The following is a 26744-nucleotide window of genomic DNA, read 5'->3' as shown; positions in this document are numbered from 1 at the left end:
GTAAAATCCATATGTGACCCTTAAAATTGTCTTTGTCAGCTAAACAGTGATTGCAGCATGTTGATATCTGCTGTAGAGAGCCATCCATTCAGCAGCAATACTGCAATGTATTAAAAAATTAAACACCTAGAATACACTAAACAGTGGCCATTTATAACAAGTACAACTGCACATGTTCGGAGAGTAGACTATGTTTATGTAATGTATTAAATATACTTAAGATCACAGATTTCTAAGTCTAAGTGGTGAAGTACTATGAGCCGTTGTGCTGCAGATGCAGACTGAAAAATGCAGCTGAAACACGGCTGATGTAGGCAGGCTTTTAGCATGGTTATTGAAGGCCCTCTTCAAACACTGCATGTTTGTGTTAGAAGAGGGGGGCGGTGTTAGTGGTAAAAACTTAAAGAGGGTGGGAGTGGTGCAGTACCCTCCATTCACAGTTAATTTGTCGTTTACACATGTGAGTCTGCTATTAAATTGTTAAAATGCCTGCACAAACTGAAAGACAAATAACTGTATGTGTGTGTGTATTTGTGGAGGGTCTTTATGTGTGCTGAATATGTGCACTGCAAATGTACACATTTCTTTTTGCACATTTTTTGTTCAAAAAGTGGGTTTACGGAAGTTAGTGTGACACAGTGCTTTCTTGTGTGTGTATATGGTGGTATTTTGTGTGTGTGTTTGTGTGTATGTTGTTAAATTACAGGCTTGGCATTGCACAGGAAAGCATGGCAGTCTGTAATCCTAAAATGACACCATGTTTTTCCATGTAGTAATGGCTGTTAACATGGCTTAAAGTACACACTGCATAATGGCCCCACACTGTTCTGTACAAGCCCACAACCATGCTGGCAGTGTACTCTGCCTGATTTATACTGAGTGCACTCTGCAGAGGAATAGGCTAAGAGTGAAAGCAGGGATTAGCAGGATGTGATTTTTCTTGTTTGGATGTTTAGCCTGTCTCAATTCCACAGATATTTTAACATCCTTGTGGTGCTATTTACATTTTTGCCACTTTGCTGCTTACATCTGAATGTCTTCCTGAACACAGAGCATTACTAGCCACACATTGCCTGCGGCTTTGATACTGCAACACCACAGTGAACCTTCTGTCACAGAGAGTTCAGCTTTGATTTAAAGGCAGTTAATTAGTGTCAGACACCAAATGAAACCACCTCCCACTTGGCTTTGTGTTCTCAAACGTGGGAGTTTCCCATGGCCAGGTGGGTGTCTGCCTGGAAGTATGAAGGAATTTCAACATGGTATCTTCTCCCACAAGGCGTTTCACCTGGAGAAGGCCTGTGTCCTCATATTAGACTCTTCATCTCAGACACACCGGAGTATTGAGCACAGTCAGTGTTGGCTGATCCATCTATTTCTGTATACAAATGAAAAGCAGCTGGATTACTTAATGTAATCCATATGTGTGAGCGTGTGTGTGGGTAACCTTTTGTGAGTCATCCAAAGCTATTCTACACAATGATCATACAACAATTCTGGAAGAAAAACGTATGTATTTTTATCCTGTGAAGTGATGCATTATTTCCTTTGAATTGTACTCCTTTCTTCCTTTGAGCTTCACACCAACTTCAAGTTGTTTAATGTTTTGCAGCCCTGTAATAGAGCAAAGAAAAATAGCTACTGCACTGTAATGCAGACATTGGGAGTGTGTATTTTCTGTGAGAATACGCAGGACAGTACACCTAAAAAAGTCCCTTACAGTTTTGTGTCAGCTGTAATTGATTGCAAAATACACTTGTTTTCAGTACTTTTGGTCCTTGTGCATAATCATTAACACATGTATATGTTTGTGTGTATGTTTTAACTCATTCAGTAACGCCTGTTTTCACAAATGCTCCAAGGGACCTGACGGTGGACTCTGGCCAGGATGTACAGATTCCCTGCAGTGCTCAGGGCCAGCCACAGCCTGTTCTCACCTGGAACAAGGTTAGAAACAACTGTTCCTAGTGACTGAGAAAGATGTCCATCACCTTTTTACAAACATCTTGTGGTTATACAATTACTTAAAAGGGATAAAAGAGATTATTGAAGAAAAACATGTATGCAGACTGTTTGCAGAGCAGTTTTTGCAACATGATACCTGTACTATAATCACTGACACTGGCTGCACCAGGTGTGAGAACAGCAAATTGGTGGTAGGTGAATGTGAAATCCGTCAGTACTGTCTTTAGAGAAATGTTTTGTTTTTGTTTTCAATTTAACAGCAGGACACAGAAAATGATTTTTAATGGAAGTTTGACTCTGACAATTTAGTTATTTATGTATTTCCTGTTACTTGTGTCATTTGGTAATTACTGACAAGGAGTGGACTGAATTCCAGTGAAAACATGAGTGATCGCTATGTACAGTTGCTTAGTAACTTTTTTTTCTTTACTGTAGTCTGTATCTGTTAACTTGCTTATATTACAGACTTGGAGTGTCACAGCCCAGTGCTCTGTCCAAAAACTGAAAACCCAACACAATCCCAAAACAAAAGCTCACTGTCTAGTTTTGCCTATGACTCATACAAATTTATATTTGTGCACTGCAGATGTAGCCAGTATTTTTAAAAGATACATTTTGGAGTAGATCCACTTCTCAAGCAGTCTAATACGTTACATAGTCAGTGTAGCCACAGGGTAAAGTTCATTCAAGTAAAGTGTCTTTCCAGAGATGTAACCAACCATCTGTAAGCCACTAAACATCTCACTAATCACACTTTACAGGCCCTTCTGTGTGGCTCTTAATCACTGTCTCATGGTTGGTCCTCACTTCCACATGCTAGCTTCAAGGGTTATGACCTTTGGCCTTTGGCCCACCCCCCACTTTCTGTCTTGTAGGATGGCGTACAGGTGACAGAGAGCGGCAAGTTCCACATCAGTCCTGAGGGTTATCTAGAGGTGAAGGATGTGGGTACCGCTGATGCTGGACGCTATGAGTGTGTTGCCCGTAACCCTATTGGCTACCAGGTTGCCAGCATGGTGCTCACTGTTACAGGTAATATGAACCTAGTAAAATGGGATATTTTATGCAGTTTGTCCTTTTCTCTCTCTGGTTGATGGGCATAGCCCATTAAACCATTGTGGCAACAGGGTCAAATAAGGGTAGACATTAGTGCATTAGGGAATGTAATAATATGCCCTTCAAAACTTAAGTTGAACCAGGGTGTTTGGTCATTTGGTCTGGCAAATGAGGGAATGAAACAGAACTGCACTAAATTCTGACTTTGAAGTGTAAGAGATACTCCTCGTTTCTATTCAGTGGTTTTCTCTTCATAAATATTTACTGAATGAAACTGGTAAGTGTTAAAGGCCCTGTTCAAACCTGGCCTGAAATCTGGCATTAATGTGTTTTTTGGGAACCAAGCATGAGCTCTGCACACACTGGAGACCCATCAAGGATGCACTGAGATCAATTGCTCGAATCACATTTTAAAGTCATCCACATTCTTTTATTTGTGGCTTTGACTGTGTGATATCCTTTGTGAAAGCAAAATACATACTAATCTGTGTATTTGGAATATTCACAGTTCAGATGAGCTGCTTTACATATTTTAACCACTTGAAGACCTAATCATTGATTAAATGTCTGTCATACAAGAGAACTTTTAGAAGCATTTTAGATTTTAGGGACATTTACTCATTCACTCTATGAACGCAAACATGCAACAACCAAAAAATGATTTTTTTTTTTTTTTACCTCAGCAGAAAAACATCTTTCCATCGCTTACCCTCCAGCAGTCTGTATTTGTGATGGTGTTTCTAAAGTACCTGCAGGAAATGAAGGCTTGCTCTGTTTTGGGTTTAGACCAGGTTGTGTGTTTGCATAGAACTGAGACCTGATTACAAATAATCGGTTAACACACAATAGAAGATGCTTTGTAATACCCAGTCTCAATAGCAATAAAAACACGTCAGTTGATTATGTAAAACAGCTTTAATACAGTATCATGGAGAGGTGTAATGTTTCTTATAATGTGTATTATTGTCACATTATTGCAGTAGACAGCTGAGAAATCCTCATTTGATCTCCTTTGTCCATGTTGGGCAGTAATTCGGTCACACTCTGCTGCAATAATATCAGATTCCTGTCAGCTTTTCTCTGAGTATGTTGGTGTTTCCTGCTGAGATTTTTCAGGTCAGACCGCAGCACTCTGCTGGTGAACCATAAGCTGTATCAATGTGCTCAGTTTTTGTTGGACTCTCTTGCTCATCACGTCACAACCTCACTGTTTTCAATGGCACACTAACATCTAGGACTGTGCCAGAAATCTGTTCACTCCAGGGAAGCAGCAGCGCCGCACCTTACAAGTTGCAGTCTTTTACATTATTCAACTGGAAATAAATAATATTAGTCAACCCAAGTTCTTGGCCCAAACTTTCACAAGCCATTAGTAACATATTAAGACATGGAATGTAGCAGGGCTAGATTGTAAAACTGGACAAACACAATGAAAAAGATGTTTTTATATATATAAAAAAAAAAAGTATATGTCTAAAAAATAGGTTCATTTTTAGGTTGGTTAGACTTACCCCTAATCTGCCTGTGTCTGTCTCTATTCAACAACAGTTCCTGCAGTCAGCAGAGAAGGGGACACCTTTGTGAGTACATCAATAGAGCAAGCCATTCGTAATGTGGACAGTGCCATTGAGTCCACAAGGAGACGTCTCTTTGATGGGTAAGATGCGTGCAAAGCACATGCACATCCCCAAAGTGATTAAATCAGACAAATTGTGGGTATGTTTTTTCACACTGTGATATCAAGGTAATTTTAACAGCATACGTACATACTATGGTTTTCTTAAAAAGTTGGTCCCAAAAAGTCTGTGAATCTGACTTTAAAGTGGTCCTGACAGCCAGCAGCTCTGTAATGCTCATACAGACAATTTTAGACCTGTGCAAAACTGTAAATGTCTCAAACTTTAAGTGCATCTGAACTTTGTCTGTAGCAACAATACATCCCTGGTCATTTCACTGGGAATAATTAAGATATTCTTCTCTGCAGAGTCAGTACAGAGCCATACACTCATGTGGTCTGAGTTAGAACACAAATAGTTTGTCTCACATCATCTTGGCGCATGACTTGCATGTTCCAAGTCTGAGTCAGAGCCTTCAGGGAAAAATGCAGCCATTCAGTAGATCTGCATTCATGACCACCACTTTGTTGTGTACAAGGTGTTTAAGTTTCAAATAAAAATCCTCCTATTAAAAACAGTATTTTATGGAGCCAGAGCCCCAACAATACTGTCACTTATTATGGCGACTATAGAGGGTTCATTAATGTCTTTTAAAAACCTTTTTTCCACTTTATCTGTGTTTGTCCTTGGTGCATCAGTGGGAGTATACGTTCAGTGAAGATTTCTTTGCACTGTCACTATAGGAGTTGTCAGTGGTTTCATTATAGCTGCTGAGTGTTTCTATCCTGTTAAATGATGTGGTTAGCAGTTGTTTTTCTTGGCATGGACATACACAAACTCTGGCTACACATGCCTGCTCAAATACCATGTAGGAACACATAACACACGCATATGCACATCGACACGTATTAAGAAAAATAGTGCACACTCACAATCAAAGTGGTGACTTCAGTTGAGTTGAGGGGATTTCCAGCTCTCTTTAATGACAGTAACAGATTAAGAAGCAGCCTCTTCCTGTGGTGGTGGCACCAGGGTCTTTGAACTTCATTTGGTTTTAATAGAAATCCAGAATAACACTGCTGGATGAGGACATATCCGTAGAGAAGCTAGTAGCAATTATTCCTCTGATCATAAAGCACATTTTCTATGTTGCTGTGGTGTCAGACAGTTAGACTCTAAGTGTTATTTGTCTTGAGACTGTGCAGCTGCTGCCAGTAACACAGTACATCTGTGTAAGCAGCTTTTTCAGATCAAAAAAATAAATAAATAAATAAATGGGATGAAGGAAAACAATACTGTAAACATACCTTTGATCAGTCTTGGTAACATTATTCTCAACTCCAATCCAGTGTTTAGATTGTAAACTGTTGGAGGAAGAAAAAGAAATAAAGAAATAATTAATGGTCAGATTTTTATCTTATCTTGTGTAAATGAAGTGTAATATAAGAAACTTACTATTTCATACTGCATTCATATATATACTACATCTGTGTTCATGATGCATTATAGAATATACTCTCTCTAGTGTGTTGTTTCAATACCAGAAATCAAGTAAAAAGTGCAATTTCAGTTCTAACATTCATTTTATAATAGTGACTTAGTTTACAAGTGCTTCATCAGCTTACATGCAAATTGAGACCATTATTGTTTTAAAAACAAAAAGCTGAAGTGCATTAAAAAGCACCTTAAAATGGTAGTAAATAGTGCACTGGTCTTCACAAGACCAGCTCAGAAACTAAGCAGCCAGTTTGTAATGTAGTAATCCAACCTTGGCTGAAATGACTAACTTGTGTGTGCATGTTGGAGGCCTTTTCTTGTTTGAACTCTTTGACCGACTCAACTCAACTGCAACAAAGAAATTGTAGCTTGGAGTTGTTATGTAAGAAATTCAGTAGAATTTCAGCCGAAAATAGAAATACAAGCCCAGTGATATCATATGAACATGTAATTTGAAAATTAAATTCAACCTGTTTTCTTTTAATTTGGCTCTTCTTTTGTCTTTACTCTATAGATGTATCATTGTATTTATTCACCATTTATCCTCTTTTTTTTCCTCACACCTCCCTCCTTGTCCCTCATCCCTCCAGTCAGCCTCGTACCCCAGGAGAACTGCTAGCTCTTTTCCGGTATCCACGTGACCCCTACACAGTGGAGCAGGCACGTGCTGGGGAGATCTTTGAGCAGACTCTGCTGCTCATCCAGAACCACGTCAACCAGGGACTCATGGTCGACACAAACGGCACTGGTGAGGCTCATAATCCAGTACACTCCACAGAGGGGAAATCTGCTAAATGAGCTGCTATTGAAGGGGTCATCCAGTTTGTCATACCTGTTAGTTTTTCACTTGACTTCACACTCTATGAGATCTAAATGGGAATCTTCACACATAATGTGGGAAGTATTTGCTTATCTCATGTAAACAGAATCTCTTACACACAAATGAGTGAATAGATAGAAATGGCAAAAGATTGTGTACAGTACAAACTTTCTTCAGTCTTGATGCATTTGGAAATTTGTTTAACCAAACTCTTGTACCGGGTCCCTCACTGTATTGCATTGTTGATCTTGCGTCACCTCAAAGACAGAAGTTCCAGCCTCTGAAGGCTCCGTGGCTCTGGAAAGTCAAGTACTGCCACTTTTAGGGTGTGAAACAAACTTGGAGGACCCCTGGGAGTCTGTGCTCTGTTGGACTGTTGCTTAAGGGCGGGGCCTTTGGCACATCATCGCTGTATTTGCACTAAGAGGAAACACCATTTGAGAAACTTCCTAACAGAAAACAACTTGGAGTTGCTTGCAAGCTTAAGCAAACATGACACCATCAAAACAAAATAAAATTTTCACACTGTAATAATAAGACATTGGTCAGAAACTAATGCTCTCTGTCTTAAACCTGCAGTAGGAAAAAAAATCAGTAGATACTTGAAAAGTGCCTACCCTTCTGCCTTTCTGTTCTGAACATCACCCATCAGGGGACTATGAGTATACGCATTTATAGATCTGCCAGTAGGAATGCCCTCTCCCTGAGAAAACCCATGAGTGTCTGGTCACAGGCTAATTTTTCAGTGGCAGAGAGGAGGTGCAACAGTCCTGTTTTCTCTCAGACCACTTGAATCCCATTATGCTTAAAATTTATTATGGAATTTTTGACCAGTCACAGTAACAATACGAGTCATTTCAGCTTAAACTGTTGTCTCTCCATGGGATTTTGAATGAATGAATAATTTACTTGTGCTTTCTGGTGGCAGACTCTGTTCTCACACCTGCTCTTTCTGGATAAGATTTAAAGAAGGTAGGAGCATGCAAATCCAGTTAGCCACATGAAAAAATGATGCATTATAAGAATAGAATTATTCACTACTGTTTTACAGATAGTCATAGTATAGTCATACGTAAATGGTATAAACAAATGTCATTATAATTTGCATAACATCTGTAGTCGCTGTTTTAATAACATATTTCCATCATTCTGAAGATGTTCCTATGCATTTTCCTAAACTGATCTCATGTAATTCACTTGACATCTTATGGATTAGCATGTTATTCTGAGTACTATTTGGCTGTGGATAAGCCCCCCCATCTGTATGCCATTTTCTCTTAAGCATGACCCAAACCCAAAGCATAGACGTAATCATGGAGAGGTTGACGACGTGCCTGTAAACAGTTTACAAGCTCCATGTCACACCGCACAACATTTAACCTACAATCACTGTTGAGCACTGGACAAATTTTAGGATGGTTTGTGTTTGTGTGCAGATTGTCTCAATTATGCATACATATGGGGAGATTGGGAAAGCACTGGGTGAATTGGATGTTTATTTGCATAAGCATCTGTCTTTGTTTGCATTCACGTATGCATGGAAAAAAGGTTCAAGAAGGAAAACTGGAGCACCATGGATTTGACTTCATAGTTCATGAAAGCAGTCATTGTAATGGAGGGTTAAACTTCACAGTGCAAACCCATAGTTCTTGCTAGAAATGTAGTGTTTTGTGAAATGAGGCTTAATGTGTCATTTTTTAGCTTGAATGAAGCTGGCTAATCCTGGTAGCCAGCTTCCTCTGTAGTCCATGTTAATGACTGAGCGAAACTAAACCTTATTTTCAATGTGACAGATGTTAAACAGTTGTAGGCTAATTTTGACCTTGGTCACTAACTTAGTTTACTGTGTCACTATGGAGAATTTCAGACAAAAGTTACTGATGGAAGATCAATGCAGTGTGAAATATGAACACACAGTTATAGACAGTGTTTTCTTTACTTGTGCCAACAACCAAGTGTTCATTGTTGCACTAGCCCCAAAGCAAGCTAGCAGTGATTTCTGCCTGTCAGCAGAAACAAATGTGCTGTTTTTATTGTATCTCTACTTCACGTGGGAGAGAAGTACATACACTCAAAAGCACCGTATGACACTGATGATTTGTTTAAAGTAACAGAACAATACCATTATACTAATACCATTACATTTTAGACAACTTTTACTTAGCAGTCATCTAGGAAGGCTCCACACTTTTTTTCACTCGTTCTTATGTTTAACCTTAACATCACATAGCTAACATATCACAGACATCAATACCCTACACATTGGAGCCTCACAGAGAAGCTCCCTCATATGAAAGCGAGTCAGGGCAGGTTACTGAAATACTGCAATCTGTGCCTTCAGGACACATGGTTCTTTCCACTGTCAACGCCAGCAGCAGTCGTCTATAATAAAAATACTGAAATGTGTGAATCATATTAGCAGACACTAAACAGACACAACTGTGTATCCGAAGTGATGGCTTGGCTCTTCTCCTCTGCTGTAATCTTACTCTTTTTATCTCTTATAAAGATTCATGTGTTGTGTTTGTTGCTTGTCCACAGCATTTCGCTACAATGACCTGGTCTCCCCTCACTTCCTGGATGTGATTGCCAACCTGTCAGGATGCACAGCCCACCGCCGTTTCAACAATTGCTCTGACATTTGTTTCCACCAAAAGTATCGCACCCATGATGGCACTTGCAATAACCTTCAGCACCCAATGTGGGGCGCTTCACTCACAGCCTTTGAACGGCTCCTGAAATCAGTCTATGATAACGGCTTTAATCTGCCCAGAGGCGCCACTGAGCGTCTGCATAATGGATACAGGCTACCTCTGCCAAGACTGGTGTCTACCACCATGATTGGTACAGAGACCATCACTCCTGATGACCGTTACACACACATGTTGATGCAGTGGGGTCAGTTCCTAGACCACGACTTGGACGCAACGGTGGCAGCACTCAGTCAGTCACGGTTTTCTGATGGCCAGTTGTGTGCACAAGTCTGCACCAATGACCCGCCATGCTTCCCAATCCAGTTCCCACCCAATGACCCACGGCAGCTGCGTAGTGGTGCTCGCTGCATGTTCTTTGTGCGTTCTAGCCCTGTGTGTGGCAGTGGAATGACGTCTCTTCTCATGAACAGCGTATATCCCCGAGAGCAAATCAACCAACTCACGTCTTACATAGATGCATCAAATGTCTACGGCAGCTCAAGACATGAATCTGAAGAAATCCGTGATTTGGCCAGTCAAAGGGGTCTGCTCCGGCAAGGGATAATCCAGCGAACAGGGAAGCCCCTACTGCCATTTGCCACAGGACCACCCACTGAGTGCATGAGAGATGAAAATGAGAGTCCAATTCCGTGTTTCTTGGCTGGAGACCACCGTGCCAATGAACAACTTGGTCTGACTGCAATGCACACTGTGTGGTTCAGAGAACACAACCGCATCGCCACAGAGCTGCTGAGGCTGAACCCCCACTGGGACGGGGACACCATCTACCATGAGGCCAGGAAGATAGTGGGCGCCCAGATGCAGCACATCACCTACAGTCAGTGGTTACCAAAGGTAGGTATATGAAATGTTGGCATCATATCTCCTAGATTATGTAAGTGGTTAAAAACAGGGGTCAACAACTATTTTTTTTTCACAGTTGATACTAAATCTGATTATTAGTAATCAAAGAGAACAATTTGGAATTGAAAATCAGAATTTAGAATAACACACACCAACATAAAACTTTAAGTTGTCAGCAGAAGCACATTTTCACTACTGTATTGGAAAGAAGATCTGGTAAATCAGAGTAATGACTTGGTATCCAAAATAATAACATTCACAATTATTATCTGGAGAAACATCTTGATATTGATAATGCTAAACTTTGTTTCACACATAAGTAGGAATAAAATGTAAAGGTGAACAAAAGGCAAAAAGAAATTACAAATTTAAACAGAACACTCCAAAAATATTGAAAGTAATAAGTTAACCTAAAAAGAAAAAAAATGTCACACAATGTACAGCTGCATCTTTTAATAACACATGTCCAAAATAGAGTAGGAAGAAGCCAATGAATCTTCATTACTTTGAGATAGTTACTAACTTTTGGATTTGAGGAGCTTTTCTTTGTCACAGTGTCAGAAATCTGCTAATAAAAACACCTTTAAGCATATAATTAAGAGTTTAGGTAAGTGATTTTGTTTTAATTAAATAAAACTTTTAGAATATAAAACTAAAACTAAATGGAGACAAGAAGAGCACTCGGAGAGCGCAGACCTCCGACAAGACAGACCCCCCCCCCAAATCACCACCAAAATTGAATCAGTTGTTCCTTGTGCCAGTATCAACATTTCCTGAAAATTTCTTGAAAATCCGTCCATAACTTTTTGAGTTATCTTGCTTGCTAACAAACAAACAAACACGCAAACACACAAAGCAAAGTGATCACAATACCTCCTGGCAGAGGTAAAAACTTACATTTAAGCCTCACATTGTAGGCTTCATTCATTAGCACCAGAATATGTGATTGTGCAGAGTTGCTTAGCGGCCTTGGGTTATTGATAACACATGTAGAAAGGTGACTGCATCAGAGCCAAAGTAGTGCACTTGAGAAGAATTTACTTTATTAAATATCAGGTTAAAAAACTACTGGTACTAATAAATCATAAAACTGCTGAACATCAGACAAGATAATTGGTCCACTAATTAAAATAGACCCTGGTTATAATGCGTGGCATTTGCAACAAGTGTGTAACAAATAAAGTTTTTTCTTCCTCCTATCTCGTAGATCCTGGGTGAAGCAGGTATGAAGATGATGGGACGGTACTCTGGTTATAACCCCAACGTTAATGCTGGTATCCTCAGTGCTTTTGCGACGGCAGCTTTCCGCTTTGGCCACACGCTCATCAACCCGATACTGTACAGGTTAGACGAGGAGTTCCAGCCTATTCCACAGGGACACATATCTCTGCACCGGGCCTTCTTCTCCCCATTCCGCATTGTGAACGAGGGTGGCATCGACCCACTGCTCCGTGGGCTTTTTGGCGTCGCTGGGAAAATGCGGGTTTCTACGCAGCTGCTGAATACTGAGCTGACAGAGAGGTTGTTCTCCATGGCCCATGCTGTGGCCCTGGACCTGGCTGCCATGAACATCCAGAGAGGAAGAGATCATGGAATACCACCATACAACGATTACAGGACCTTCTGTAACCTGACCTCGGCTCAGACATTTGAGGATTTGAGGAATGAGATTAAGAATCCTAGTGTCAGAGAAAAGCTGCAGAGGTAAAGCTCATTTTTACCGGCCTTTTTGCTTTAGGTTTAGTTCATATTGCCTTGTTCATAGTAGTTTTATTTAGTTTTTGCAAACGATCCTTTCTGTTATAGTTTTAGTTTGTTTTCTTTTTAGTTTTTGTTTCAGTTTTCATTAACATCAAAAACCCTGCTCATGAAGTGTGGATTTATCAGTGAGGACTAGAAGTGTCCTCCATTTTGTCTACAGATGTTCCTTATTATTTGTCATGTCTTAAAGGCTGTATGGCACCCCTTTGAACATCGACCTGTTCCCGGCCCTGATGGCTGAAGACCTGGTTCCTGGCAGCAGACTGGGGCCCACCCTTATGTGTCTCCTGGCAGCTCAGTTTAAACGCCTGCGAGACGGTGACAGGTAAAACGAGATCACAGCACAGCCTACCTCACTGTTCATAAACATAATGTCTGCTGAGATGACAGAATACCGCAGTTCATTGCTTTGAGTAATGGCTCTTTGGCTCAGAAGGCTGTGATGAGGTCAGAGTTTTAATAACAAGAATTAATAATGTTAGTAGTAATTTGATCTTTGTGAGAAGATCAGTGTTAGAATGAGTGTCTGTTGTGTTTTGTTGTACTTTAGATATTTAGCTGCTCCTCTGTGGCATATTGACCTACTGGACACTCAGGAGATAAACTGGTGGATTAAAGCTCTGACAGTATCGCTATGAGGACGTTTACACAACTAATAAAACTGCCCAAGAAGGGGTTCACTTTTAAGTCCAAATGAGATGACGCAGTTGAAAAGGACCATGTGTGGAGTTGTTTTGAAAATGTAATTAGTTTTTCTCATTGATTCTCAGTTTTTATTTCAGTTTGACTGTTTTCAGGTGTAGGAGTTATTCTTGTGTACAATTAGCCATGAACTCAGCAGTTCTGCCTCATTTTAATTCGTGTTGCATTGTTGATTGCAGTTTTTTTAGTTTCTATGTTTTTGTCACTTATCTTTATTTCAGTGACGAGTTCATTTAACAGAATATAGTATATAATATATGCACAATCACGTTTTTACTAGTGAATAATCACTTGACAACGTTCACATTGTGGTTGTCTTTGCATGTTTCTTTGTCATTAAAGTGTGTTGTTGTAACTTTTGCCTACTTACTATGTTTAACTCATCCAGAGTTAATATCACCTTAACTAAAAACATTACGCAATTAATCTTCAGTTTTGTTTTGTTTTTTCTACTTTTAGTTTTAACTTTAAACTGTAAAATCTCTGCTGGACTTGAGTCATTCCACTTTCCTTCACTCCTTTGTGTTCAGGTTCTGGTATGAAAATCCCGGTGTGTTCACGCCTGCCCAGCTGACTCAGCTGAAACAGGCCTCTCTGACACGGGTGCTGTGTGACAACGGGGACAACATCACACGTGTCCAGCAGGACGTCTTCACGGTGGCTGAGCTGCCTCATGGTTATGGCAGCTGTGAGGACATTCCCCAAATTGATCTGCGCATGTGGCAGGACTGTTGTGAAGGTAAGACAAGGACAAGAGACTTACCAGATACTTTTATTATCACTTTTTCTAATTATAATTTCATTTGTCATTATTTTTTCAATCCAGTCATCATCCTATATTTAACACCATCTCAACAAAAAATGCATATTTAAATATTTACAAGGACAGACAGAAATACAGTCTTTATTCAGGTTAAACATACAGAATGTAATTTCCATTGCTCTGGGTCTCAATAAAGATGTAGCAGTAGATAAAGTCATAAAGTAGTGTGGGATCATGGGATTTTCTACCACCATAAAAAACACTAGCTAATAAAAATCTCTGACATGACTCGGGCAGAAGTCACATTTACAGACAGAGTAATGTTTTAAGTTTTATTTAGAGACATATTGTCACACAGTGTCATTTCTCTAATAACTCTAAGGAAAGCGCCATAAGTAATGTCCAGGCTGTTTTCTTGTGAGTATATAGGAAAGACTCCAAGTCATGCTTACACATTCGGAGGTATACATGTCAGATATTATAGGTTTAATTTTATTGATAAATCCAAAAATCACTGACTTACCTGAAGGAGATCAGTTCAATCTAATTACAGCACAAATAAACTCACAAAGTTAAACTGCAAATATCAGTCACAAACCTTTATTTAAACTCAGAGATATATTGAGGAAGAAATCTCATTTTCAATATAGCCGAGACAAAACATTTGAAACATACAATGAAGATATCAGAAATACCAAAAAGTAAAGGTGACAAAGACGAATTAAAACTGAGAAGTCTACTTAAAAACAGGAGCAGCTGGAGGTAAAATAAGATGTAATTTTGGGTTTAAAATGTCCTACTGATAAAAGTGTGGTAAGTTTTAGATGGTTTTGCAGTGTTCCAAGTTGCAGGCACACAGTAAGAAAAGTTGGACTTTCCCAATTCAGTATGCACTAAAGGAACCTGCAGTGTGAGCCATTCCTTTGAGTGTGATATTGACTTGCATTAGAAGATACTAAAGAACTAATATAAGATGGTAAAAAACCAGTGAGGGCTTTAATAACAAATAAAATCCAATGTCTTTCATGCCTGTTGGATAGAGAGGGCCATTCAACTTCAGCATACAGGTCACAATGGTGAATGTTGTAGCTGTCTGTAATAAATGTCAGGACTGAATGATAAACACGTTTGAGTGGATGTAGGGTTGTAGCTGATGCATGTCTGTATAAAATGTCTCCATAATCCAAAACTGACAGAAAAGTTGCCTCAATAAGTTTCTTACTGTAATGAGGAGGAAAGGACGATTTGTTTCTGTGAAGAAAAAAAAAAAAAAAAGCCTATTCTTGTTTTAGTTTAGTTACTAGATTAAATACATGATATTTTAAAGTAATTTTGCCATCGATTCAAATTCCAAGATATTTGTATTCAGAGAGTCTTTCAATAGTTGCACCATTACAATGGTAGATAGATTGACAGGCTGTCACTCACTATACTGAAAGCACAAACACATACTGCACAATTCTATTCTCACAGTCTCATCTTTCTTCATCTTCCAGATCTTTTATGAAGTATGACTTTAACAGCTCAGGAAGTTGCCCAGACAGCCTTGTCGCTGGTTTACACTAGTCCAGTACGTAGGCTGTTTTGTCAAATAAAAGCCATAGAATATCCTTAGCCTTTGTTTCCCTTTGATAATATCTTCTTTAAGGCAGCCTGGCTTCGCTGTAATCACTAGTTCTAAACTGCAATTTAGAACATCCTCTTTTAAAGGAACAAGGTTATTCTTTGACTTGTCAGCACTCCTGTGTGCACGGCTTATGTCAGATGGATGTCACTCAGTGTCAATGTTGACTTACTGTTGTAAGAAGAAATGATATAGGAAATATTTCCATGATGAGGCTCTTCAGTGGCTTATAATGAAAGAGGTTTTGACTATAAAGAAACAAAGGATTGCTTCTCTGTGGCTTCAATGAAATATAAACATCCCGCTGTCAGAGTGTAGTGTTGTTATGAAATGCCATGAACTTCCATGCCACTACTGCTCTACTGGATGTTTGCTGCAGTGAAACAGCAGTCCTCCACTTCCTGAAATCTCATGACATAACCAACGTTGTGCTTTACACAAATGGCTCACTCTAATTGTAGCGCTAAGAGACTGTATTTGCAGTTAAGTCCTGGATGCTTAAATATTCCTCCTGAGGGTGCAGCTGACAAAGCAAAAAGGAGATGAATGAAGAGCTACCTACTGCTGTTATAATGCGCCGGCATGAGGCTCTGCAGTGACTGTCTGCTTTGTATCATTTATTTGAAGATGGAACCAGCTGTACCGTGAGAAAATGGTTTAGATTACATCACAGAATAGCAGACGTTTAGGAACAGTTGTCCAAGCAGTGATTGCTTGCAAAGAACACTGAGTACCCATAATGATGAATTTATTTGAAGCCTGAGGAAATTAGTCATTTGTATGTTTATAGACTCATTGATACAAGTAATTTTCAGTGGGTTTTGGGTTGTGCCTCGGTTAGCAACCATCTGTACATGTACAATATTCAGCCTCTTCATAGCTGTAATATGTCTTTTTACTGTGAAACCCACTGTGAAAACGTACAAAGCCTCCCTGCCTTTTAAATTGAATCACTAATGAAGTTGTGGATGAAGTGTGAAGTAAAACCGAGCAGAGACATCACATGGCTGCACAAACAGCTATGAGTTCATGAACACCAGTGTCAATAAAATACCACTGTTAACCTTTTATACATATGATGTGTAAATATCAGATATATGGGCACTGCGGGGCCTCTACAAGTGGTTTTGTTAAATGTTATTATTTTTTGACTCATTTATTGTTGCAGTCTCTGAAAAAAAATCTGTTTTTTGTGTTTGATCTTTCTATGTGTTCAGATCAGAGGAGTACTGCTGTGTGATGAATGAATTCCTGTTTGATTTAGAAGCTTGAAGGAAGTGGTTTCCAAATGCTCTTTTACATAAATATTCTAGCCCAATGCTAAATAAGCAAATCATGACATCTTAGCTGGAGTCAAAGTGTAGTTAATGTAGCATCCACTTGCTCGAGGCTGTGTTTAATGGAAATGAGGCCTTTTATATCAAGTCATTGTACGGGGAATTTTGAAGCATTCCCTGGAATTCACGCACACATGGGCTCTTAATTATTCTCTTTTTATCCCAGATTCTGAGTCTGATGTCCACCCATCCTCGACAAAATGAACAAGGGAAGAGCTGAGCTAATAAACACAGCACATCCTGCAAGGGAGAACAGGGAGGGAGGGAGGAGTGGTTGAGATGCTTGTTTCTTTCAGTCAGATGAGCTGTTGCCAGAGTTACTGTTGTATTTGGCTCAATTAACAGAGGACACTGCTGAGATACACCTGTGTTTTTCAGTGCTCATGTGCGCTTATCAGTAGTTGTGTGTAGTTTTTAGATACCCTCCGTCTGTATCGAACTGTTGTCTGGTAAATCAGAGGCATTTCTGAGTGGATCCACGGACTTCTCCAGATAAAGTTGCTGCCTGCCGAATACTGGAGTCTGATCCTATTCTCCTCAGGTTTTTGCCAACTGTCTCTTTGCTGATGCTTAGCATGACCCAGATGTGTAGTAGAGCATGAGCAGGTCTCTGTGTTGTGTCTCTCATTCTCTTTGATGTGGGTGCAGTGATGGCAACGTGACAATGAAGACTGGTAATACAATAAGCCTCAGAGTTACAGATCAGCACTCTGATACAGAACAAGTCACGATTTCTTGATGTGTGTGTGTGTGTGTGTGTGTGTGTGTGTGTGTGTGTGTACCAGGCAGCTATTAGTATATGAATGGGAAATGTGTACATTACATCCCTAATCAGCACTTTTTCCATTCTTTGCCAATCATACACTGTTATTATTTGTCACATTGAATAAGACAAAACATACCTTGTGAGTGAAAGCTCAGTTTCTACACCTTAAAAGTCTTTTGATTTGATTGTTTTGGACTTCAGTCTGTCATATTGTGTTTAACTCCATCAGACTGCAGAACCAAGGGACAGTTCAACGCTCTGTCGTACCACTTCAGAGGACGCAGATCAGCAGAACACAGTTACAAAGAGGACAGAGCTGACCACAGGTAACACAAACATGACCAGCACAGGTGGTAAAACCATCAAATCCTCTCGGTGTTAATTCATAGTTAACACATTACAGGGTTCTTACAGGTGCTTGAAATCCACGAAAAAGCTTGAATTTCAATGTTGTATTTTCAAGGTCTGAAAAGTGTTTGAATTTTAGTTTAAGTGCTTGAAAGTGCTTGCAGTTATAACCAAAGCTACTTACAGAGAGGAGATACATTTTGAAAAATAGAACTTTATGTCAAAAAAGAAAATTACCTGGTGTTCTCAGATCAACACCAGGTACATTTTTTCTTAATCTTTGTCTCGGTGTGAGTGTGTCTGAAGATCACCAAGTGGCTTTCCTTTTTTTGGATAAAACTTTGTGTTCTCCGTAATTTCTAAACTTTTTCCTATTATAAAAAATAATCTTAGATGTTTATAGCATAATACAATGTACATCATTGTGGAAAAAAAATAATCCTGAGTATATGTATTCCTATAGATATGTACTTTAACCCAGCGATAAGGAGCTGTGCTGGAAATATTTGAAACTGACCCTTAGAAGTGCTTGAAAAGTGCTTGAATTTGACCTTGAAAAATGTGTACGAACCCTGACATCAACACATCAACGTGAAGATGTTTGTTGTATCCTGCAATAATTTGATGTTTGTTCATACCTTCTTCTTTGCAGCCCAGTGGAGGAAGCCGGAGAAAGTCTTGCAAATGTTACTGTTACCTCCAAAAAACGCACTGAACCCTCCATCGGTGATTTCCAAGACTTTGTCTCTGACATGCAGAAGACGATCACAAGTTTACGAAAACAGGTGTGTGTCTAAAATTACAAACTCACACACATATTTGTCACTATACATTGTTTGTCCTGCCTGTTCTCCATGTGTTTTATATTTTTGCTTCTAATAATAAGCTGGTTACCTGGTCTCAAGCTCCTTCTGCATTTTAATGTATTTATATTGCAGGGTTCTCGCTAGTGTCATTGAACGTCGGGGCCCCCAATGCTGTCCCTGGGGGGCCCCGATGCTGAGATTTGACCCGCGACACTGTCTTTCAACCAGCATAGCGGTGTTTTTTTGTGTGTGTGTGTGACCCAATGTAATGATAACAAGATTTGAATTAGAAAAAATATATTCCTTTGTCTTGGCGCAAAGCGCTGCAGACAGGAAATGAGAACAATATAATCAACACCCCTTTGTGTGCCTTGATATTGTCTGACGCCCACCCGGCAACATCACTTGCCTTACGCTCCCGGACCCCCCTACAAAACTCGCGCCACGTACATGGTGCCCCTAGCTGTGAAAAAATCCTAGTGAGAAACCTGATATTGGGCAGCAGATTCCAGAGACACCGCTGATAATTGGGTGTTCTGCATGTACACATACCTGCTATCACACTCAATGTCTGTTATGGTTGATGAATGCTTTATGCAGGTGTGTGACAAGAGATTCATGCAGGTGTGTGAGGTAATAACATAATGGTGGAAGTTGAGGTTGAGTTTTGGACAGATGACAGAGTTCATTGATTTATTTTTGAGGTAGGTCTGTGACAGTTCTTTATCATCAGGGTCATTTCAAGCCTTTTGGAACAACAGGGACAATTTCAAGACTTGAAAGCCAATTTCTTTATGACATAACACTTAGAAAAGAAAGAGGGGCATTCAGTGAGCACATCAGCAGACCCTGTAAAAATAAAAATATATGAAATCAGAAAAAGCGTCTTAAGGGTCTAAACATGTGTTGCTCTTTTACGTTTTCATTTGAACACACTACATGCCTGGTGCATCTGTGCTATAGGCTAACACTCTGACTAGGGATGGGAATCAATAAGAATTTAATGATTCAGATTCCATCATCAGTTTTGCTTATGGATCCGATTCCTTATTGATTCTCTTATTGATTCTCATTGGGTGCGGGAATATAGGAGTAGAAACGGGTATGTTTGCATTAATGGTCTTTTATATTTCCATCTCTACACAGAAAATATAACATATACAGTATGTACAAATAATAATAACAACAGATGACGCCGTGCCCGGTTTGGGGGGGGAGTACGGTGAAAGTGAAACTAAAGATGTTTCACTAATTCCTCTATTGCTGCATTTCCACTATGTGGAACCAGTTCGACTCTGCCTGTTTCCCGTTGTTGTGCACCTCATTTCCTTTCCCCTGCCTTCGGAAACTTGTATTTGAGGGGATACCACATTTGTTGCCCACACCAGAACCAGAACCCGGATGATGGCTGGTGTTCACTCTGCAGCTAGATTCACAAGCGCCGCTAAGTAGTATATCAAATGAATCACATGCTGTGGACAAATGTTTGAGCATATTGGACAGATTCCACCCTTTTGGAGAAATGGAAGCTTTGCAAGTGTTACAAGTGGCCCTGGTGTCGTCTTTTTAGACCGTTTCTGCCTCAATGCCATGTTGGCTACGTTCTGACCAAAACAATGCAGCGTACGCATGACATCATCGCGCATGCGCAACGAAGGCGGAATCGATAAGCAGAATCGTCAAGCAGGCAGGCAAATGATTCCAAGTAATCGAGCTACTGGGATCCGGTTCTCAAAAATAACCGTTCTCGATTCCCATCCCTAACTCTCTGACACAGCGTTGACTCCATACTGTACATGCAGGCATGTTTTCCATTAACATATAGTACAGTTAATTCCATTGGTTGAGGCCCAGCATCCTGTCCTTGTCCTCTGGTCAGCTGCAGCCTTTTAAATGCACAGTGATAAGTCGAGCGTTACAGTCTCTGTATTTTCAGATTGTGTATATTAACAGTGAGTGTGTTTGAGGTGGGATTAGGTTGAGTTCAGTATCCAGCAGGATCCCAGGGCTGGCTCTTACTGTGCCACAAGCAGCTTTCACATTCTTGTGTACATGTGACTCTTGTTTTCTAAGAATTCACCGGGACATGTCGAGTCAAATGTTTGCTTTGTCTATCTTTGCAGATTAAACGACTTGAAGCCCGTCTGAGCAAGACTGACTGCACTGACAGTGAAGGACGTGAGCGAACAGATGGAGAACGGTGGAAAAAGGACCCCTGCTCCACCTGCGAATGCAGAGTATGTTCAACACATGCATGTCAATACACCACAGATGGTTGACTCTGAGGGTCACATACGTTTGCACGTTCGTACATGTACACAATACCAAATCCTTCATCATGTTGGAGTGTCTCTGTTTCTCTGGACACAAGTTGTTCATCAGTAGTGTTTGAATGTGAGTGGTCTGCCCACTTAAAACACATCACTTTGTTTCTGGCGCTCTTGTCAGCGTTTCACCTCCTCCAGCTCCTCTTGGCAGCAGCCTCCTCCTGGCACCAACGTCTCCCCACATTGTGTTTGTGTGCACCGGCCATTTTTCTGCTTTCATTCTTTATCTCTGACACTTTTTCAATTGCCAACTGTTGGCAGAGGTGAGGGTTACCCATGCCAAATCAGGCTGCCTCTGATCTCTGTCGAGCCTCCTTCCCTCCTTTCCTTCCTTGTAGCCATCTTTCCATCATTTCACCACTGCTGATTATACACCTGTCAGTTCTTCTATGTTCGTCTCTTTTCCCCCGTGGCTGTTCTAAACTATGTCCTTCCACCTTCCACGCCTCTCTATAATTGGAGGATTTTTGTAATAATTCAATTTGGCAGGCAGAAGCACAATGAGCAGTACTGTCTGGGAGAGAACAGTTTGGTTGGTGCTCTCAAACAAAGCACTTCATTGTTCACTTATGCCGTGTCATCAAGCACCTCAGTGGAGGATTTTGTCATGAGCAAAACTTTCATTTCTGTGCCTGAAAAAGAACTGACCCACTCATAATGAATGTTCTTCACAGGAACAGGAGAAAAACATCAAAAGTAAGAACTGGTTGAAAAAGATAAACAGTGTCACTTATTTTAATTACAGAACAATTCAAACACAGGTACTTTAACAGTGACTTCACGGTGACTCCACCAGTATATTAACATACTACAGAGTTATTTTAGAAGAGATGTCCCAGTGCTCACCTGTACCTGTGTTTGCTGCATTGAACCAGTGCATAGCGTTACATTTCTAGAAGGGTCAGCTTTTAGTATTATTTTTTATTCTCACGCAAACGCACTCCCTCATCACCCCAGAGAAGGTGGAATAATTATTTACAAACAGATCCATTTTAATGTTCTGCTTTTCAGTAATGAAATATATCACAAATTGCAATATTTCTCTTTGAATATAATCTGTCAGTTATATATAATGTCAGTCTCAGTTCATATCAGACATATTAAATTAATGTGTAGGTTACCTGTTGTACATTTGTGTGTGCATCTAAAGAAACCCAAAACATATCATGTTATTATAAGCATTGTGGCTGTTATGAGTGATTCCTCAGACGACCAAGCATGCGCACTTATAACACTAAACTTGTGTTTGTTCTCATACTTTTATTGTGAGGCACACATATCCACCTGCCATAAAGCAATTTTTGGAACAACCCAAAAACAGAAACGCCTCCTGTCTGTGCCTGGCCCTCACCATAAAAAATGTTCTTTAATTTGCTCCATTATCAGCTCTGATGTTTATCGTCTCTGGTTTATGGTGCTTTTGGGGTTTATCTCTCCAGGCTAATTTTCAAACACTGATCATGACCATTTCTTCAAGTTCACCCTCATATTGGACCTGACCTGTTGGCCTTGTTGACTCCTTGTCTTTGCCTCCTCAGGATGCCCAGGTGACCTGCTTTGTGGAGTCTTGTCCACCGGTGGAGTGCAAACAGCCTGTCAAGCTAAAAGGTGCCTGCTGCCCGGTGTGCCTCCAACAGGCAGACCCCCGCCATGAATAACCCTCAGGACGCCTCCGACAAATACACTCTAGTGTCTGAAAGTCACACTCTCACACACAGACATCCAGAGAGATGAGACTCGTACAGGTGTGCTAAGTTGCAGCCACCGATAGCCTCGATAGACCCAATAGCCTCATTTTTTTGGTTTTAATTTTGTATTCTTTTTCTTGGATCAGAGGAGGGTTTTGTTTCTCTCTGGACTGTTGCCCCCTCCAGGGTCGGCAGCCTGAGGCTTGGTTTGAAATCCACTGGCAACAAGCCAGCCATCACTAAATGGATTTATTTCTGAACCGATGGGTGGATGGATGAATGGATGGATGGGCAAATTGTAAACACGACGGACAAACCTCTCCTCGAGTCTGCTGAGGCTTCTGAAGTGTAACAAACAGCCACTGTGTTTGCGACCAACACCTGGTGACGAAACGCAGGGCCAAGTTGCCGTCAAAAAGCAGGAAAGGGAAGTAAATCGAAAAGGCGGCAGCCATTTTGTTGTCTCAAAATATTCTCAGGTTAGAGAGAAAACTGGTGCTATTTTGCCCTCTTTTAATGATTTAATCACTAAATACAAACCTTTAAAGTATTGTCTTTTGTATGCAAAGCATCCTATATACACTCAGTATATGCCTTTTTATGATAAATCCTAATTGAGAGGACCGTTTTATTCAATCTTTAAAGACATTTTATGAATAGAGTTACTTCATCTTTTTTATCTAAGGTGCTTTATTTCATGTTATAAAGATGTTTTCTCCCATTTTGTATAAAAAAAATAATTCTTACATATGAAGATAATGTGAAGCCCTACAAAAACGTTTGTAATGCAAAAGAGATGTCTACTGATTACTGCTCCTTCTTCCATAGACAACATGTTAGTTAACTGGCTTAATGTGTGCTGGCCTGTCCTGAACTTGACCGAGGCGGACCGTGTGGTGCTCCCCGCTGAAGGACACTCCAACCAGCTCTTGCACTGTCATGTTCCTTTCACTCAAAGTTTTATTTTGTTTTCAGAAAACAGTGTAAGATTATTCATGTAACCACTTTAATATTGTGAAAAGCCAAATGTATGATTTTAATAACTTCTAAAACTACATCAATAGCATGTGTGTATCTATGAAACTCTGTATGAATGTTGTAATGAGGTCAGGTTTTAGCCTTTGGTACTGCTACCTTTACCACAGCAGTATTCTCCTTCTGGCCCACTCACCATTTTCCGTTTGAATTTCTTGTTTAGTGTTTAGACTACACACACCTGAAGGACTGCTCCATAGCTGTCGACCGGTCCTCTCTGCATTTTTGGACCTGCAGTTCTCTAGCTTTAGTTTACACCAGGACACGCTTGCATGCATTCCTTTGTCAGGCATCCACTTGGCCTCTTCCTTTTTTAAAGTTTTTGCTCGTGTGTTTAGTTTGCAGACGTTTCCCCCTGTGAGGACCAGCTGCAGTGTTGATATAGTTTAGGAATGCTCGCCCCGCTCGTGTTTTTCTGCCATGTTGAAGTTTTTGAGACTGGGGTGACGTCATTCAGCCAAGCATGTGTGGAGCGCAGCCCTCTGACCCTCATTCCGCTGTAATGGAAGCCATATGAAAGGGGAAGCAAGGGTGATGTCGGGGGAGGGGGAGGGCGATGATTGGGATTGTCAATCAGAAACAAGTCTCGAGCAGCTTTCCGTCACGAAGGCGGCGACTCCTGTCAACTGGCCCTCTACGTCTACTGTACAGACACTAAACGCCACTCGCTCAATCCCATGCACTGGTTCACTCAGCGTTACAGAAGTCACCTTTTATTTCCCTGTTTTCCTCTGCTCCTAATTGTGGTGAAGCGGCTCCAGCTGCCGTGTTCCTTTTCCATTGTTTTCTTTATGTGGTAACGTCCTGAGCAAGCTGTCACTGAACAGAGAGAACCCTGCAGAATGTTCCACTCACAGCTCCGATAGATTACAAGGCTGGCAGCAGTCACACTGGCAAATTGGTATCATATCAAGTTTAAGTATACTGGACCAGTTTGTGTATCAAACTGTGTGTTTACAGCTGTGTATTTGTCTCTACATACATGTTCCTTCATGTGTTCCAGTGTGTGAATGTTCTACTCAATTTTCAGTTTTTTTAAACATAAACTTTATGTATGAATAAGAGTGTGTGTCCTCTTTAGGCTAAATGCATTTTGGTGAGATTCCCAAGGTTTGGTTGCAAAAGCGCTGTGAGCTTTTTGTTACTAGTTGTCATATTCTATAATCTGTTGTATTAGCGTTATATTTTTTCCTACCCTCTTCTGAAAAATCCTCCCATGTGTCAATGGAATGCACTGCTCTGCGAGACTGAACATGCTTTACCTACACTGTCCCTGAACTAGTGGTCAATGTGGATAGAATATTACCTATCATGACATTTGTATTGTACGTTTGCCAAAGAATGGTTTGCACTGTAATGCCTCTCAACAGTAAAAATGAATAAATAAAATAAGCCACATCTGAGTTACAGCCCTGACGCCGCTGCCTTCTTCACTACAAGACCAGACTGATCAGAGTAACCGACAGATGGGATCAATCTGTGAGCAGTCATCAGTTCATCAGCGTTGTAACTAAATAACATCACATCACAGTCATCACAGCTTCATTTGTGACTTGGCTCTCTCAGTTGTTAGTTTGTCCTGCCCTTCTCTGGGAACCCCAAGTAACCATACGTGTTTATTTCCCTGTCAGAATGTTTCTCTGTTGTTCATCCAGGTTTTTCACAAATACAATTTACAAGTAAGACTGCAGAACACACACAGAAAGCGATTAGTGGAAATGTCAATAGCAGGCCCTTATTTAGAGAAAAGACTAAGTTAATTCCTGTACAACACAATCTGAACGCATGATGAGATTTCAGTTCTCACTAATTAATCTGCATTCTCCTACAATCTCTCCCTTTTATCACATCAGCCTCCTACTTCTTTTTCCCCTCCATTTGTGTCTCTCCCTCGTCAGCCCTCTCTCAAACCTCTCCCCGCAGACCCCCGAGCGCTGGCAGCCAGGGCAGTTGAGTGGACGGAGGCCCTGGAAAGAAAACTGGACCAGGAAATGAGGTTTCCAGTGGCTGCGCAGATAAAAGAACCTTCATCTTTCTACCCAGGCAGGAAAAGACATTATCACCCTGACAACAAGGGACCTGCCTTACTTGAGAGTAATAGGTGTATTCCAGGGAGATCTAAATGTGAATACACACACACATACACACTTCCTCTTGGTTGTTCCCATATCTCTCAACGTCTGCTGCAGTTTCCCGTTCCTTCACCTCCAACTAAAGGTCCAGGTTGTTTACTTTGGAGGAGGATGGACAAGCTTTCCATGTAAGTCTCTACTAAAGAAAAGGAAATTCTGTCTTGATCTAGATGTATTGATAACACACACGAACCCCAGTGAACAAACCACCTATGAGGCCTTAGATTGCAGGTGTCAAATGTACGGCCCGTGGGCCAAAACCTGGCACTACAAGGGGTTCAATCTGGCCCCCAGCATGAATTTGCAACGATTACACAGAAGACAGACAATCAAGTTGTTGCTAAAATCTATATTTTTCCGCCCCAGACGCCTGTAACTAAATGTTTTGTGTATTCGTAGATCCACTGTGATCTGTTAGTTGTAATGCACATGAGTAAATAAGTTGAGGCATAATGTAGTTAAAGGTACAATTTTTCTCAAGCAATTTCTGATTGTTCATATTTGTTCAGGTTATGCACATTTTTTGTTTAAGGACAGTTTGTAGAAGTAAGTTTTTATACTAAAACAAAAAGATTAATTTAGAGTGGTCATCATTTCTTTATTTCTAAGTTACTATTATTTTACTGGTCCGGCCCTCTTGGGGTCGAATTGGGTGTATGTGGCCCCTGAACTGAAATGAGTTTGACATCCCTGCCTTAGATTCTACACGAGTCAAGTGTGTATTCTGCTAAAATCTGTCTCCCCAATCCTGTAAACCTTTAAAGATGTGCAGATCCTCCAGCAGTCCCTGGGAAAGGGAGACAGATGACTGTGGCGTTCCCAGTTTGGATGGGACACAAGTCTGCAGCTGCACAGGCCTGGCTCCCCGGTATGCCTCTCACTTCCCACTCATCACCGACTGGAATTTCATTTAGGCAATTGGCTCTCGGCGTTGCACCGCGCAT

At 40.5% G+C, this 26744-nt stretch overlaps 1 protein-coding gene across 1 annotated transcript in view; it reads left to right on the top strand.

The window, feature by feature from the left end:
- Positions 1-25077, top strand: part of pxdn (peroxidasin) — a 59324-nt gene extending 34247 nt beyond the window's left edge. Inside the window, exons 12-23 of the mRNA XM_030127290.1 lie at positions 1835-1947; positions 2841-2997; positions 4570-4678; positions 6725-6882; positions 9496-10502; positions 11719-12215; positions 12463-12597; positions 13505-13713; positions 17694-17790; positions 18465-18597; positions 20742-20855; positions 22484-25077. Coding sequence (XP_029983150.1) covers positions 1835-1947; positions 2841-2997; positions 4570-4678; positions 6725-6882; positions 9496-10502; positions 11719-12215; positions 12463-12597; positions 13505-13713; positions 17694-17790; positions 18465-18597; positions 20742-20855; positions 22484-22603 — 2849 coding nt within the window. The 3' untranslated portion in view covers positions 22604-25077. The remainder of the gene's footprint in view (positions 1-1834; positions 1948-2840; positions 2998-4569; positions 4679-6724; positions 6883-9495; positions 10503-11718; positions 12216-12462; positions 12598-13504; positions 13714-17693; positions 17791-18464; positions 18598-20741; positions 20856-22483) is intronic.
- The last annotated feature ends 1667 nt before the right edge of the window (positions 25078-26744 follow it).

The sequence above is a fragment of the Sphaeramia orbicularis genome, chromosome 22, assembly GCF_902148855.1.
Source record: "Sphaeramia orbicularis chromosome 22, fSphaOr1.1, whole genome shotgun sequence".
In the NCBI taxonomy this organism is placed as follows: domain Eukaryota; kingdom Metazoa; phylum Chordata; class Actinopteri; order Kurtiformes; family Apogonidae; genus Sphaeramia; species Sphaeramia orbicularis.
The sequence above is the reverse complement of the archived record's forward strand: the minus strand, read 5'-3'. Positions and strand labels throughout refer to the sequence as shown.